The sequence below is a fragment of the Leishmania panamensis genome, assembly GCF_000755165.1.
Source record: "Leishmania panamensis strain MHOM/PA/94/PSC-1 chromosome 7 sequence".
Lineage (NCBI taxonomy): Eukaryota > Euglenozoa > Kinetoplastea > Trypanosomatida > Trypanosomatidae > Leishmania > Leishmania panamensis.
In genome coordinates, this window is record NC_025886.1 from 126,964 (window position 1) to 139,195 (window position 12,232).

General features: G+C 62.4%; 3 protein-coding genes across 3 annotated transcripts; all 3 read right to left on the reverse strand.

Annotated features, from left to right (window-relative positions):
- Nucleotides 1–832: 832 nt before the first annotated feature.
- LPMP_070330 (hypothetical protein) lies at nt 833–3,370 on the reverse strand (the record flags this gene model as incomplete). Its single annotated transcript, XM_010705739.1, has 1 exon — nt 833–3,370. The coding sequence occupies one exon, from the start codon at nt 3,368–3,370 to the stop codon at nt 833–835; it is 2,538 nt and encodes an 845-aa protein (XP_010704041.1).
- Nucleotides 3,371–4,657: 1,287 nt separating this feature from the next.
- Nucleotides 4,658–7,105, reverse strand: LPMP_070340 (paraflagellar rod protein-like protein; the record flags this gene model as incomplete). The annotated part of the gene is made up of 1 exon (XM_010705740.1): nt 4,658–7,105. One exon carries the CDS (start codon nt 7,103–7,105, stop codon nt 4,658–4,660), a length of 2,448 nt encoding a protein of 815 aa, XP_010704042.1.
- A 1,434-nt stretch (nt 7,106–8,539) lies between these two features.
- Nucleotides 8,540–11,689, reverse strand: LPMP_070350 (hypothetical protein; the record flags this gene model as incomplete). Its single annotated transcript, XM_010705741.1, has 1 exon — nt 8,540–11,689. One exon carries the CDS (start codon nt 11,687–11,689, stop codon nt 8,540–8,542), a length of 3,150 nt encoding a protein of 1,049 aa, XP_010704043.1.
- Nucleotides 11,690–12,232: the final 543 nt, after the last annotated feature.

The window sequence follows — 12,232 nt, forward strand, 5'->3', positions numbered from 1 at the left end:
GCGTCTGTGCGTGAAAAGGAGATAAGAAGAGGGAATAATTGGCGGTGTGTCGGTGAACGTCTCTGTCCAGTCATCCAGTACAACTGCCCTCGTGCATCGTCGCTACCGCACCGAGCGGCACACACACCCACACAGAGAGAGAGAGAAGGGAGGAAGTAGAAGAGATGAAAGGGAAACGAAAAGGAGGAAGGCAAAATCAAACAGACTCACAGAGTGGGGATCGACGAGGGAGGGGGAGGAGGGCCAGCAAGCAGCACGTGGGCGTGGGTCCAATCCAAACCCCCCCCTCCCTCCGCCCCCTCTCTCTGTCTCTGTGAGTGCCAGTGTAAAGAGTTTGTAGGTACATCTGCATTTGGTGGAGGCGGGCGCGGGGATGGGGAGGGGGAGGGAGAAGGGGGTGGCGTCGTTGTGCGCGCACGCGTGAGTGGCGTAGTCTGAGAGGTGGCGTGGAGTAGCGTGAGCGGGGGGCCGTAAAGGACGATACAAGCAGCAACAGAGACGCAGGGGGGAGATACAACACCGACTGCAAGGTGCATGCGCCGCCCACAGCGCCCACGCACGCATCAGAGCGCCAGAGGTGAGAAATAGAGGTGACAGTGGCGGATACGCGAGTCACGCTAGGGCGGAGGAGGAGGTGGTGGAGGGGGAGGAGGGGAATGGAATGGAATGGAATGGAATGGCTAAGCATGAGAGAGCAAAAGTACTAGTGGGAGGTACACAGCGCACCTGCTACAGTCCATGCACCTCCCACTAGCAGTCGTCCATGCCCCCGATATCGCGTCGCTCTTTACCCACGGCTCGCCACGACAGAGGCGCTCTTCAGCGACGACGACTACATCGTCGCGCCTGCTGGCTGCATCTGTGTTCGGTTGCTCATCATCGACCGCGCCTTGGCCAGCACGCCCGCTTGGCCCGTCGTGAACATTTCGTACGCGCCTGCCACGTGGTAGTCTTGGCTCGTGAGGGTCACAAAGTCAACCTGCCGCAGCGGTGCCACGCGATCCGGGTTGCGTAGCAGCAGCGCCAGGAGTCGCTTCCAGTAGCCGGAGTCGCCATCCCCTCGGTCCTCCCTGATAGCTCGGTCGACGGGGTCTTTGCAGTGCGCATCCCGCACGGCCGCCTTGCCGCTGCGACCGGCTACAGCTCTTATCTTCGTGTCCTCCGCGATCGGGTTGCCGTGCAGGGTGAGGATGGAAAGGTACGGCAGCGGTGCGACCTGCATCTCAACGACGCGCCAGTCAGCGATGGCGTTGCCATGGAGTTTCAGGCTCTGAAGCGGCAGTACGCGCAGGTCTGGTAGGGACGATATGTCGTTCTGGCTAAGGTCGAGGGAGTGCAGCGTGAGGAGGCAGTTCGCAACAAGATGGCGCAGCACCGGTACCAGCTGGTCCATTTTCGCCTGCAGGTGGCAGCCCGACACTCGCACACAAGACGCATCGTACCGCGTCACACCAGCGGCGCCGTCGCCGCTCGAGTTCTTATTCTTGCTGCGCTGCTGAGCACCTGCGCCACCACCAACACCGAACGCGTTTGCATCACTGCCCCCGGCTCCACCACTGGTGCCGTCCTCGTAGAAGGAGAGGCAGTTCTTCTGCGTCCGGAACTCGTACGCCTCCTCTTCACCATGCTTGTTGCGTGCCTTGATGAGTGTGCGGTTCGAGGGCGACTGTTTGGGCTTCGTGGGGTCGTTCTCTTGGTTCAGGAAGATGCTCTGGACGAGCCGAGGATCAGAGGTGGCACGGGGCGGCAGGCTGATGTGCACACGCCCCGAGACGGGCGTCAGTCGCAGCAGCATCGACGGCTCCGCTGCTTCGACGAAGGAGAAGTCGAGGTGCTCCCACGCGTTACTGCACGCGTCGATCCGAGTGGCTGTCAATCCATAAAATGCCTCGACGGCGTGATACACCTGCTCCGGGCGCGCCACCGAGAGATCCGGCCCACGCTCATATGTGGGGCCTCCCTGTCCCGCTGGGAGAGAGGTAGCCCCTCCCTTCTCGGAGGACTGCGTCTGCGGCTGCGTCCCCGGCCCTGGCGCCAGATTGCACGATACCTGCAAGGACAGCGGTATGCCCGGCGCCGCGCGGGCGAGCACCTCAGGCACTGTCAGCATCCTGCGGTGTATTGTTACGATGAGGCCGTCGTCCAAGAAGATCGTGTCCGCGAAGAGGAGGTAGTCGGCGCCCCAGACAACACGTATGCAGCTAAGTGCCTGGTTGCGCTCTGTATGTTGCCGGCCAAGCTGGCTGTACGCCTCCTGCGCCGTTGCCGGGGGCGGGGGCGGGGTCAACACCTCATCCTCCTGCAGGATGTCTTTCCGCAACTGGATGTCGACCTCGATGGGGGCAATGTGGGTCGGCGGCGCCGTCTTGCCGTCTGAGAACGACACCCAGTGCAACAGCTGGAAGAAGCGGTACGAGACAAGCAGCTTACCCTCTGTTATGACGGCAGCGTCCTCGTACGGGATCGGGTTGCTGTGGGGTGCAGGCCGAGTCTGCGCCGCGGCGGCGCCTGCAGGAGCGGCTGCCGTGGATGCATTGGAAGACAGGAGAAGACCCGACCCTGTACGCTGCTGTGGTGGTTGTGTCTGCGCCTGGGCTTGCTGCTGCTGCTGCCGCTGCTGCTGCTGCCGCTGCTGCTGCTGGAACCAACGAACGCCGTCAACAAAACGCACAGTTAAAGCGGCAGTGGCGCTTCCCCCACTGTTGGGGGCGTTGCAACGCGCTGAGTTTGACTTGCCAACGGAACCTACTCGAAGATGCTTGTCTGCGCTCGTTTGCGGCTGTTGGGGCTGCGGTGCAGCTGGTGCACCGCATCCATCGACAGTGACCCTTCCACTTGCAGCGGCAGCGACTGCAGCACCGACTCGGCCACCCCCGTCACTACCGTCAGCGCTGCCTACGCCGTTGTCCTCACCGTCGGCGGCACAGCGATGATGACGATCGCGACGCTTGCGGAAGGTATCATACCGCTGCTGCTGGGTGATCCTCCACTGCTCTTGACGCCGCAACAGCTCGCGTACGCGCCGCTTCTGGCTTCGAACGCCACCCGCTCCAGTAGTGCCAACCGGAGCAACGGCAGCGGGCTTGCCCTTGCTCTTCGCATTCGTATTGGCGTACCCTCTGTCAGCCGCTGTAGCAGCACTCACAGCAAAAGTAGCGGCAGCGTCGACGGCAGCAATATGCTGCGGCTCCGACATGCGCACCCACCGCTGCACTGCCTGCATATTGCTGCTGGCGCTGGTAGACGGGTAGGGGAAGTGTGTCACCAGAAGCACCTGGGGAGAGAGCAAATTGTAGTAGTCGTTGATGTCCTGCGACAGAATTGCCCCCGTCACAACACGGCGACAGTACTCCACCTGTTCGTACTCCATCTGGCGCCGGGCGGGTAGAGGGGAGAGGTAGGCTAGATCGAGAGGTATGCTTCACAGCTGTGATGCAACGGGGAGGGAAGGTTCGCAGGGTGCCGGCAGAATCAGCCTACCCACTCTTCACACACGTACACACGCACACACTCAGAGACAGGGAGCTGAGGAAGGAAGGGAGAGGGAGCGATTGGGCGCACTGGCACGTGTCACGGCTCGCGTGGGTCCGCTGACACCCCGGGGAGAGGGAGAGGTCACGGAGGAAAGGGAGAGAGGGAGGAGGAAAAGGTAGCGAGAAGAGGGCGGAGGTGGACGGGACGCATCGGCACTGGCAACAGCCGTACTCGTACACGGCTGTTGTGATCGCAGCTGCGGAGTCCGTGTGAGTGAAACCGCAGGCCATCCATCATTGTGCACTGCTGTGGATACAAGGCAGCCCGCCAAACAGCGCACTCTGCCAGCCATCTAGTGTGCCACGCGGGGGGAAGGGGGAAGGGGGAAGGGGGAAGGGGGAAGGGGGAGTCGCAGCACCTCTCTTCTCCCCTATCCCCCTCCCTCCTCCTCTATCAACCCTTGATGGGAGGGGGGTGGCCCATGAAGAGAATAACGTGCAGACCCGAAATCAAAACGGAGAAGAATGAGAAACAACAGTGGTGATTTGGGGCAAAAGAGGGCGGGAGGGGATAGCGACACGCACACAGACACACTGCCGCGTGAACTCACTTTCGCGGGTTCACGCGGCAGTGTGGGGTGGGCGGCGCCTGTGTTGCCGTGCCTGGTTAGGCGATGTGGTGGTGGACCACTGAACAGCATCGATCACACAGGCGCACACAGGGAAAGCGGCAACGGTAACAAAGAAGAGAGGGAGGGGAGGGGGGAGGGGGATCGCACGCAACACGCACCGACGACATTGGCGACTACGTACATCTTATAGGCTGCGTCCATGTGCGCCATCGCTCCACGAAGGAAAAGTAGGGACTAAGAGAGAGAGAGAGAGGGGGGGATGGGCGAGTGGCGGGAAGGGGGAGGGGGGCAGCAGCAACGGCGTGTATAGGCAATGCTCACCACCCCTCCATCAGTGGACTGGACCACCTACGCGCCAAGACGCACAGACACAGTTGAACATGTGAGGAGGGGGAGAGAGAAAACAGGCAAGAGACTAATGTACATTCGGATCCCGAGGCACACACACATCACACAGGCACACACAACAGAGAAGGGGATAACTACAGGAGGAAGGGGGAAAGTGGGGAACGCTGCTGCTGCTGCCGCCCCCACCATCATCACAGTACATCTCTACGGCGTGTCCAGACCGAGCAGTGCACGGATGTGGTCACCGTTCTTGTAATTTGCCTCCATCGTTCGCAGCTCCTCGCGGCTGTGGCGCAGCCCCGTCCACTTCTCCTCCACCGCCTGCATCTCTTGATCCACCAATCGCCCTTGTTGAGAGAGGTAGCTGCTCTCGTGCGCCAAGCCGATCAGGCGGGCAGTGATGAAGGGGTGAGCAACCGTGGTCGAGAGAGGAGGAACAGTGGAGGCGGTAGCCGTGGTAGGGGCGCTGGCGGTTGCGAAGCCAACGCCGTCACCTGCTACCATTGCCGAATCGCCGTCGGTGTTCTTAGTGGCCACAACGGCCGTCGAGGGCACGGCCAGGGATGGCTTGGCATCGCCTGTAGCTCTAGCAGGCGCGTCCTCCAGCAGGCCTGGCGTGGGAAGCGGCTTCTCAGCCTCGTCCTCCTTGTCAGACGTGAGCAATTGGGCTTGCGTGTGCCGCAGCAGGACACCCTTCAGCACCGGGTCCACCTCGGCCTTCCGGTCCGCCTCCATGTCGGACACATACTGTAGGTACAGCCGCACCTCGTCCAGCTCGCGTGTGACGTCTGTCATGCGCTGATCATGCGCAGCGGCGTCGGGATCCATCGTGTCACTCGCGCGCTCTTGGCTGAGCAGAGTGCTGCGCTGCAGGAGCCGCATGCGGTCTGCCTGGGTGCACCGCTTCGCCCTGGCCTCCTCAGCCGCGTACACAAACTGCTCATAGTAGCCGACGTATTCCTCCGCCTCACGCTGGGCGAGGTCGGCATCGCCCTCCTCGACTGCCGCGAGGTGCTTCAGCAGCTTCGGCACGCAGGCATCCACATACTTGCCGAGCACGTCACCGGCCTGATTCCAACGCGCCAGTACATCCTCGCAGTGGCACAGACACTCAAGATGAGCTGACTGTGCCTGCAGCTGAGCATGTACCATCGCTGCCTCCTTGGCACGCTGCTCACGCAGCGACATGCACTGCTGTGCGTAGCGGCCGCGCTCGCGTGCATTGTCAGTGATTTTTATGAGCAGCGCACTTACCTCTTCCCATAGTGCACGGGCGGCCTTGTCCATGTCACCCAGGTGGGCCCGCATACTCGTGTCGGTCGCAGCCTCTGTCGCCTGCATGGCGGTCAGCTGCTCCTGCGTCTGCCGAACGACCTCCGTCAGGACCCTGACATCGTGCTGCACGCTGGGCAGCGCCTCCATGGCATACTTGTGCACTGCCTGCACTGCTTGATGGCTGTCGTCAATCAGGTCCACTACTTCGCGGCGAAAGTCGCGTGTGTCGTCCGAGTGCAGCGAGACGAGGGCCATTCGAGCCTTGTAGAGTAGGAGAAGGTCGTTAGAGAAGTCCACCTGGGCGTGAAGGTTGCGCAGGGCGGTGAGCGGGTCAGCCGCGTCGATGGCCTCCTCTTTCTGGCGCTTGACCGTCTGTACGCGGGTCTGCAACTCACGAAGCGCCTCCTCGGACTTCTTCAGCTCTCGCCGCGCGTAGTCGCCGGGACTGTAGTGCAGGCGCTCGTGCAGCGCAACGGCGGCGCGGGAGGGGTAGATGTCCTCCTCACCGTCCTCCACCGCCGTTCCCTTGGCCTGCACCACCGCCCCAGTCTCCCCACCTTGGCCCACCGCGCAACCGTTACGAGCAGCCCCTCGCTGAATCCGTGGCCTCTCCGCTTCACGGGCCGCCACCTCGCCCTCGCTGGACCACAGCAGCTGCCCCAGCTTGTCCAGCAGGCTCAACTGCGTCAGATGCGTATCCAGCGGCGCCAGCAGGTACGGCGATCGCAGCAAGTCATCCAGCGCGCGCCGCATCGCGTCCATCGGGATCACCGGCATCTGAGACATGACGTCCACCTCCGGCACCGGTGTGCGCAGCACGTGCCGCTCCACCACATCGGCTGGCGTGAGTGGCATGTCCTCGGTGCACCTGTAGGCCTCGAGGTACGAGTGCAGACTCTCCACCCCACGCGTGTGGTCCACCGCGCTCTCTATCGGAAGCTCGGCCACGAGAGACTGGATCTTCTCCACACGGGCGGACCAGCGCTTGTGGTGAGCCTCCACCTTCTCCCGTAACTCCGCATTCAAGGCAGCCTGCTGACAGCCATGGTACACCAAAGACGCGTACTCGATTGGGGCCTGCAGACGCGCCGCGTCAAGTGCCTCCTGCGAGCTCCGATCGGGGAAAGGCAACAGCTTCTGCGCTGCTGCCGACTGCGGTAATGACGGTGCCGAGCTGCCGTCCGCGAGGTAAGTGCGCCCCGCCGCCGTGCGCAGGGACGAAACTGGCTGATCGCCACCGTCGCGCTGCAGGTCATCGTAGCCGATGTGTGAGCGCAGCATTGCTAGTGCATCCTTCGGTGGCTGCGGGACGAGCGGCTTCGCTCGGTATCCGCTATGCGGCACGGCTGTTGCATACGGTCGCCTCTCTGGGTACATGGGGCGCTCTCGATAGTCCCTAAGGGGGGGAAACAGGCGTGGGCGTGGTCGAGGGGAGGAGGAGGAGGAGGAGAGGAGAGGAGAGAGAGAGAGAGAGGGAGGAGGTAAGCGGTGGTTAGTGTTGAATGCCTATTCCTCCCCCAAGTCGTCTTCAGCTTTCTTCGCGTGGGTACCCTCCTCAGATCCTCGGTGTTGCGTGCGTGCGTGCGAGTGCGGAGATACTGCTGTTGATTCTGGTGTTATGGAGCGCAGATAGATCCTGAGCACGAGCACGTGCGTGTGAGAGAGAGTTGTTCAGCACCAAGAAGAGCGAGAGAGAGGCGAAGGAGAAAGAGTGGGTGGTCGAGTGCGCCGTGCGGCAACCCACATGGGCGTGGGAGAAAAAGGCATGAGGAGGGAGATGTGCGAGAGAGGCGCCCTGCACTCCTCCCTCCCGCCACCTCTCGCACTTGCGGAAATACCGCGTCGAGGAACGCGGAGGCCCGCACGTAGTCCTCGCGAATGATGTCACGAAGAGTGAGGGCACGTGAGCACATGAGTACGACAGGAATTGAAGAGAGGGGGGTGCGGAGAGAGAGACACACCCATCAGAGACGTGTACCTGTGCGGCTGTGCACGTCTCGCGGTTTCCTCACGCCACCCCGTCCCCCCTCCCCTGCCCTTCTCCACACGATTCGCGTGGAAAGACGCGCGTTCTGCTGTTGCGCCATGACGTCTGCTGCTCATCCCGACCCCGACCCCCGGTGAGCGAGAGCAAGACGGCGACACACATGATGATGATGATGATGATGCACAACGTCAAGGGGGGGAAGAGAGAGAGAGAGTGACGACGACTACATGCATGCAAGATAACACGACTGAAGAGAGAAAAATACAAACCGCGAGGAACAGCGGGAGCGAGTCGGGGGGCTCATCCCGGGCCCAGCCCAACTCCCTCCCGCTTGTGTGTTCGTGCATCACGGCAGCGCGTGTCATCATCGATCACACAAGCGCAGAGAAAATAAGGCAAGTTGAAGGAAAACAGTCGCCCCTGTACTGTGCTATACATCCATCCCATGTAGGAGCGGGTGTGCTCCTCCCATGCGCTACCTTCCCTCCCTCCCTCCCTCCTGCCTGCTTGCCTGCCTCTCTCGCCGCCTCCGTAGCCGCCACCATCATCACACTCCTTCGCATATGGGCGGCAACTATAGTGCGTCAGTGGTAGAGGGGGGGGGGGGGCAAAGAAGGGAGGTGGGGGTGGCGCTCGAGAGGGGAGGCGGTAAAGGTCGTGGGCATCCAGCTAGAGAGAGGCGGGTGTGTAGAGAGAGAGAGGGAGAGAGAGAGAGAACGGCCCACGCGGACACCGACTCTCTGCAAGTGGTGCCCTCCCCTCCCTCTACCTCACCACCAACGCACAGCAGCCACAATGCACACATCACGCGACTCACGCATGGGTCAATCCCGCGAGTGGCTCGCCTCCTCCTCCAACTTCACAATCAGCGTCGGACTCAGACGCGTCCCTGCCAACCTCAGAACTTCAATGCGCCTGTTCATGCGCAGAAGGGCGGTGAAGTGCCGCACAGAGGGCAGCGAGATGCCGGGGTTGTGCTCCAGGTGCACCTCACGCACAGTGTGGTTCGTGGCTAGCACGTAGCAGAGGCTCTCCGCGTCCACGTTATCCAAGGCCATGTTGTTGAAGTACACAACACGGAGGCGAGGCAAGTGTTCGAGGAGGTGCAGCACGGCGACGAAGCCGTTGTGGCCGACGTAGTTGGCGCTGAGGTCGATCTCCTCGATGGAATACGTGAACTCCGGCTGCACCGGGAGCTTGAGCATCAAGTAGCTGTTCGGGCGGCACTGCTGCGCCTCACAGCAACGGGCGTAGACATCGCGAAGAGATGGGCCATAGAGGGTGCCGCCCTCCGCCTCACGCAAAGCCTGCTGAACCGCAGGGGCGACACTGCCAATCAGTTGCTTGTAGAGCTGCTGCTGCTCCAGCCGCGCAGCAGCGGTCGTGTCACCTTCGCAGGCCTCAGGAACGGGGGTAGTGCCCCACTTTTCTGCTTCATCCAGACTGCAACGCACCGCATCGCTGTCGCCGCCGGCGCCGCCGCTCACTTCAGAGAGTTTGGTGGTGGGCAGCGCAGAGGCAGAGGTGACGAGCGGGGTGACGAGGGGCTCTCTGGCGCCAGCGTCCGTCGCGGCACTTGAGAGGTGGCTAGGAACCAATGCGCTGCTGCTGCTGCCGCTCTGACAATGGACCGTCGTTCCTGTCCCGACGTCGCCACCACCCTCAGAGGTGATGGAGGCGGGCAGATGGCTGCCGGCTACCGACTCTGCAGTTGGGGCCGCAGAGGCAGACACAGCGGTAGTGGCGCCAGCCAGGGTAACCGAGTCGAATGCCTCCACACGGCTACACGCAGAAACGTCATGAGCGTCACCCATAGCGCCGCTCATAGCGTCCTCGCTGTCATTGTGGTCACCCGCTAGACTGGGTGAGCCGCTCTCGAGCAGGTGGGAGATGTTGGCCACGCTAATGCGTGAGTTGCTGTGCGCGGACGAAGAGAAGTCCGCATCCGAGGGGTCATGCATCCCTTCGTCCGCTGAGTCGCCAGCCTTATCAGCGGCAGTGAACGCGGACGCCGCTGGCGCCACCGCCATGAACGTGCCGCTGTCAAGCGACGTCGTGAGCATTGAGGCTGAAAACAGTGATGTTCGGGTGGCTTCGGTGTCCAGTGTGCCTGTGCCGTCCGCCTTGGATCCCCTTTGCCGTCCGCCGTGATCATGCAGGCCGCCGCCGTTGGTGTTGGCGGCAGACACCGAGCGACGAGTAGGCACGATGCCGCCTTCCTCTGGCGGCACCACTGCTTCGATGCCGCCTTCGACGCGGCCGTCGTTGCCAAGCGAGAGAAAGTGAAGGTGGCGCTCGCGGGCCGCGGCCACGACGCGCGGATCCCTGGAGACGAACATCGTCGGGTGCAGCGACGCGGCCGTGGCGGTCGACAGCGAAGACGGCGAGCCTGATATGACGCACTGTCCCGGGAGTGGGACCTCGCTGCTGAGGTGCTTGTCGTTGCTGTATGCGTGTATGACGTCCTCCTCCATGAGACGAATGTTTCGCGCCCGGTAACGACTAACGCGCGCGCTCATCTCGAAGTTATTCTGCGGCAGGTACTCCATCCCAGCCAGGAGTTGCTGAAACACGTAGAGGTGGGCATCGAAAACACCACCACTGAGCTTCGCGATGTAGAGCGCCGTCACACCTAAGTTACCGACAAGGGTTGAGGCGATGAGCGCCTTGACGACGCAGTGAAGCGGCTCGTAGGCGAAGGTCATAGTGCGCATGCGCCCTGTGCGGTCACCCATACAGAGATTTGTCGGGAGCCCCACCATTTTTGCGTCCGGAAACACCTCCGCAATGCGGGCCGCCTTCAGCTCACTGTACTGCTCGGTCGACATCACCTTCGGGTACCCCATGCGGGACACCTCCTCCACCTCGACGCACATGATGATAGGGCTGACCTTGTACTTGGCGACCCCAGTAATCTCCGCCGCGACAGTGTCATCGAGCAGCCGCTCGTGTACACTAAGCTTCAGGGTGAGGCATGTGATGGACCCCACGCCAACCGTCTTCGCCGGCGAGTAGTCGAGTAGCGCCTGCATCGGGTACAGCGGAGTCACAAAGACGATGGCTGCCTTGTGGTCCACGTACTGCAGCTCGCCGAACGCCTCCTGCTGCTCGCTGAGCAAGGCCGTGGGGGGGACGTTGTGGTAGGTGACGTCGACGCCGAACTGTGCCCGTCCTGGTGTCGTGTACGCTGGTAGAAGCACCTTCCGCACGTAGCCCTCCAGCTCCTCGGCGTCCGTGCACCGCACGCGGAGCAAGTAGCCGCGCTGCCCGACGATGGAGCCGATCGCGTATACGTAGCTCTCCTGCAACTTGGAGCGATCGCGCAGTGTGTAGCGAAGCTGAAAGGAGCGGTGGTGGCCGCCTAGCCGGTGGGTACAGCGAAGCTTGTCGCCCATCTGCAGCTGCGCCAGCCGTGTGTCGCCGTCGACGCTCGTGACGTGGGGGTCACGCAGGGTAAACTGCACACAGCGCTTGCAGAACCCCTCGAGGCCCACGCTTGACGAAGGGTGACAGTAGATCAGCTCCACCACCTTCGACTTCTCTACCCACCACGCGTCGCCGTCGACGCGGTTGTCCGCGACTGTTGACGCTATCTGTGAGGGCTCGCCGATGTCGTACGAGCTCGGGAAAGAGTGCTGCGCTGCGTCCTGGTCCCCACTGCTAGCTGCGGCAGGGCTCGTGCTGAGACTGCCTCTACTCCTGCTTGGCTGACGCAGCGGCACGCTGGCGCCTAGCGGGGGGGCAGTTGTCGCACCATCAGGCTGCTGCACCACTGCGAGGTGTCGGTCCGTGTAGGAAAGCACTGTAAACATCGCCGTTGAGTCCGCCTGCGCCGGCGGCCGCTCATGTCGCGCCAGTCCCACCGCCGTCCTACCCACGTCGATGAACTCGTACTCCCAGTGCGGGGAGCACTGAACGAGGAGCTGACCTGCCTGATGGACAAATTGGAGAGCAAACTTCCACTCCCGCCGCATTCCCTCAGTGGTGCTCTTCCTGTCTAACGGACCGCGTGCTGGCTGCCGCTGTGGTTGCGGCGGTACCTGTGGATGTTTAGGAGAGCGTGGCGAATGCTGTTGCACTTGAGGCGTGGACCTGACAGACACACCGTTGTGGTCCTCGGCATCGTCAGTGGCGGTGGGGCACAGCAGAGCGCCCGTCACAGAGAGGCGTGTCGCCGCCAACGCCGTCTTTGGGGAAGTCAAAGAGCTGAGCTCGTGCATCAGGGCCCTCTGCGCCGCCGTTGGCACCGCCCCACGGGCCGGGCGGCTCAAGCGCTGGCCAGTGCGCGGGGCGGACGACATCATCGTGCGGGGGGGGGAGGCGTGAAGAATAGAGGCGAGGCGAGACGGTCTACGGAGCGATGCGCAAACGCGGAGACAAATGCGCAGGCGGATGAACGAAAGGAGGGAAAAGAAATGAAGAAGAGAGCGAGAGGAAAGGGAGTAGAAGACGGTGGAGCCTCACTGACGACGCACGGACGTGAAAACTGAATGGCAGTGGATGTCGCTGCATGTGTG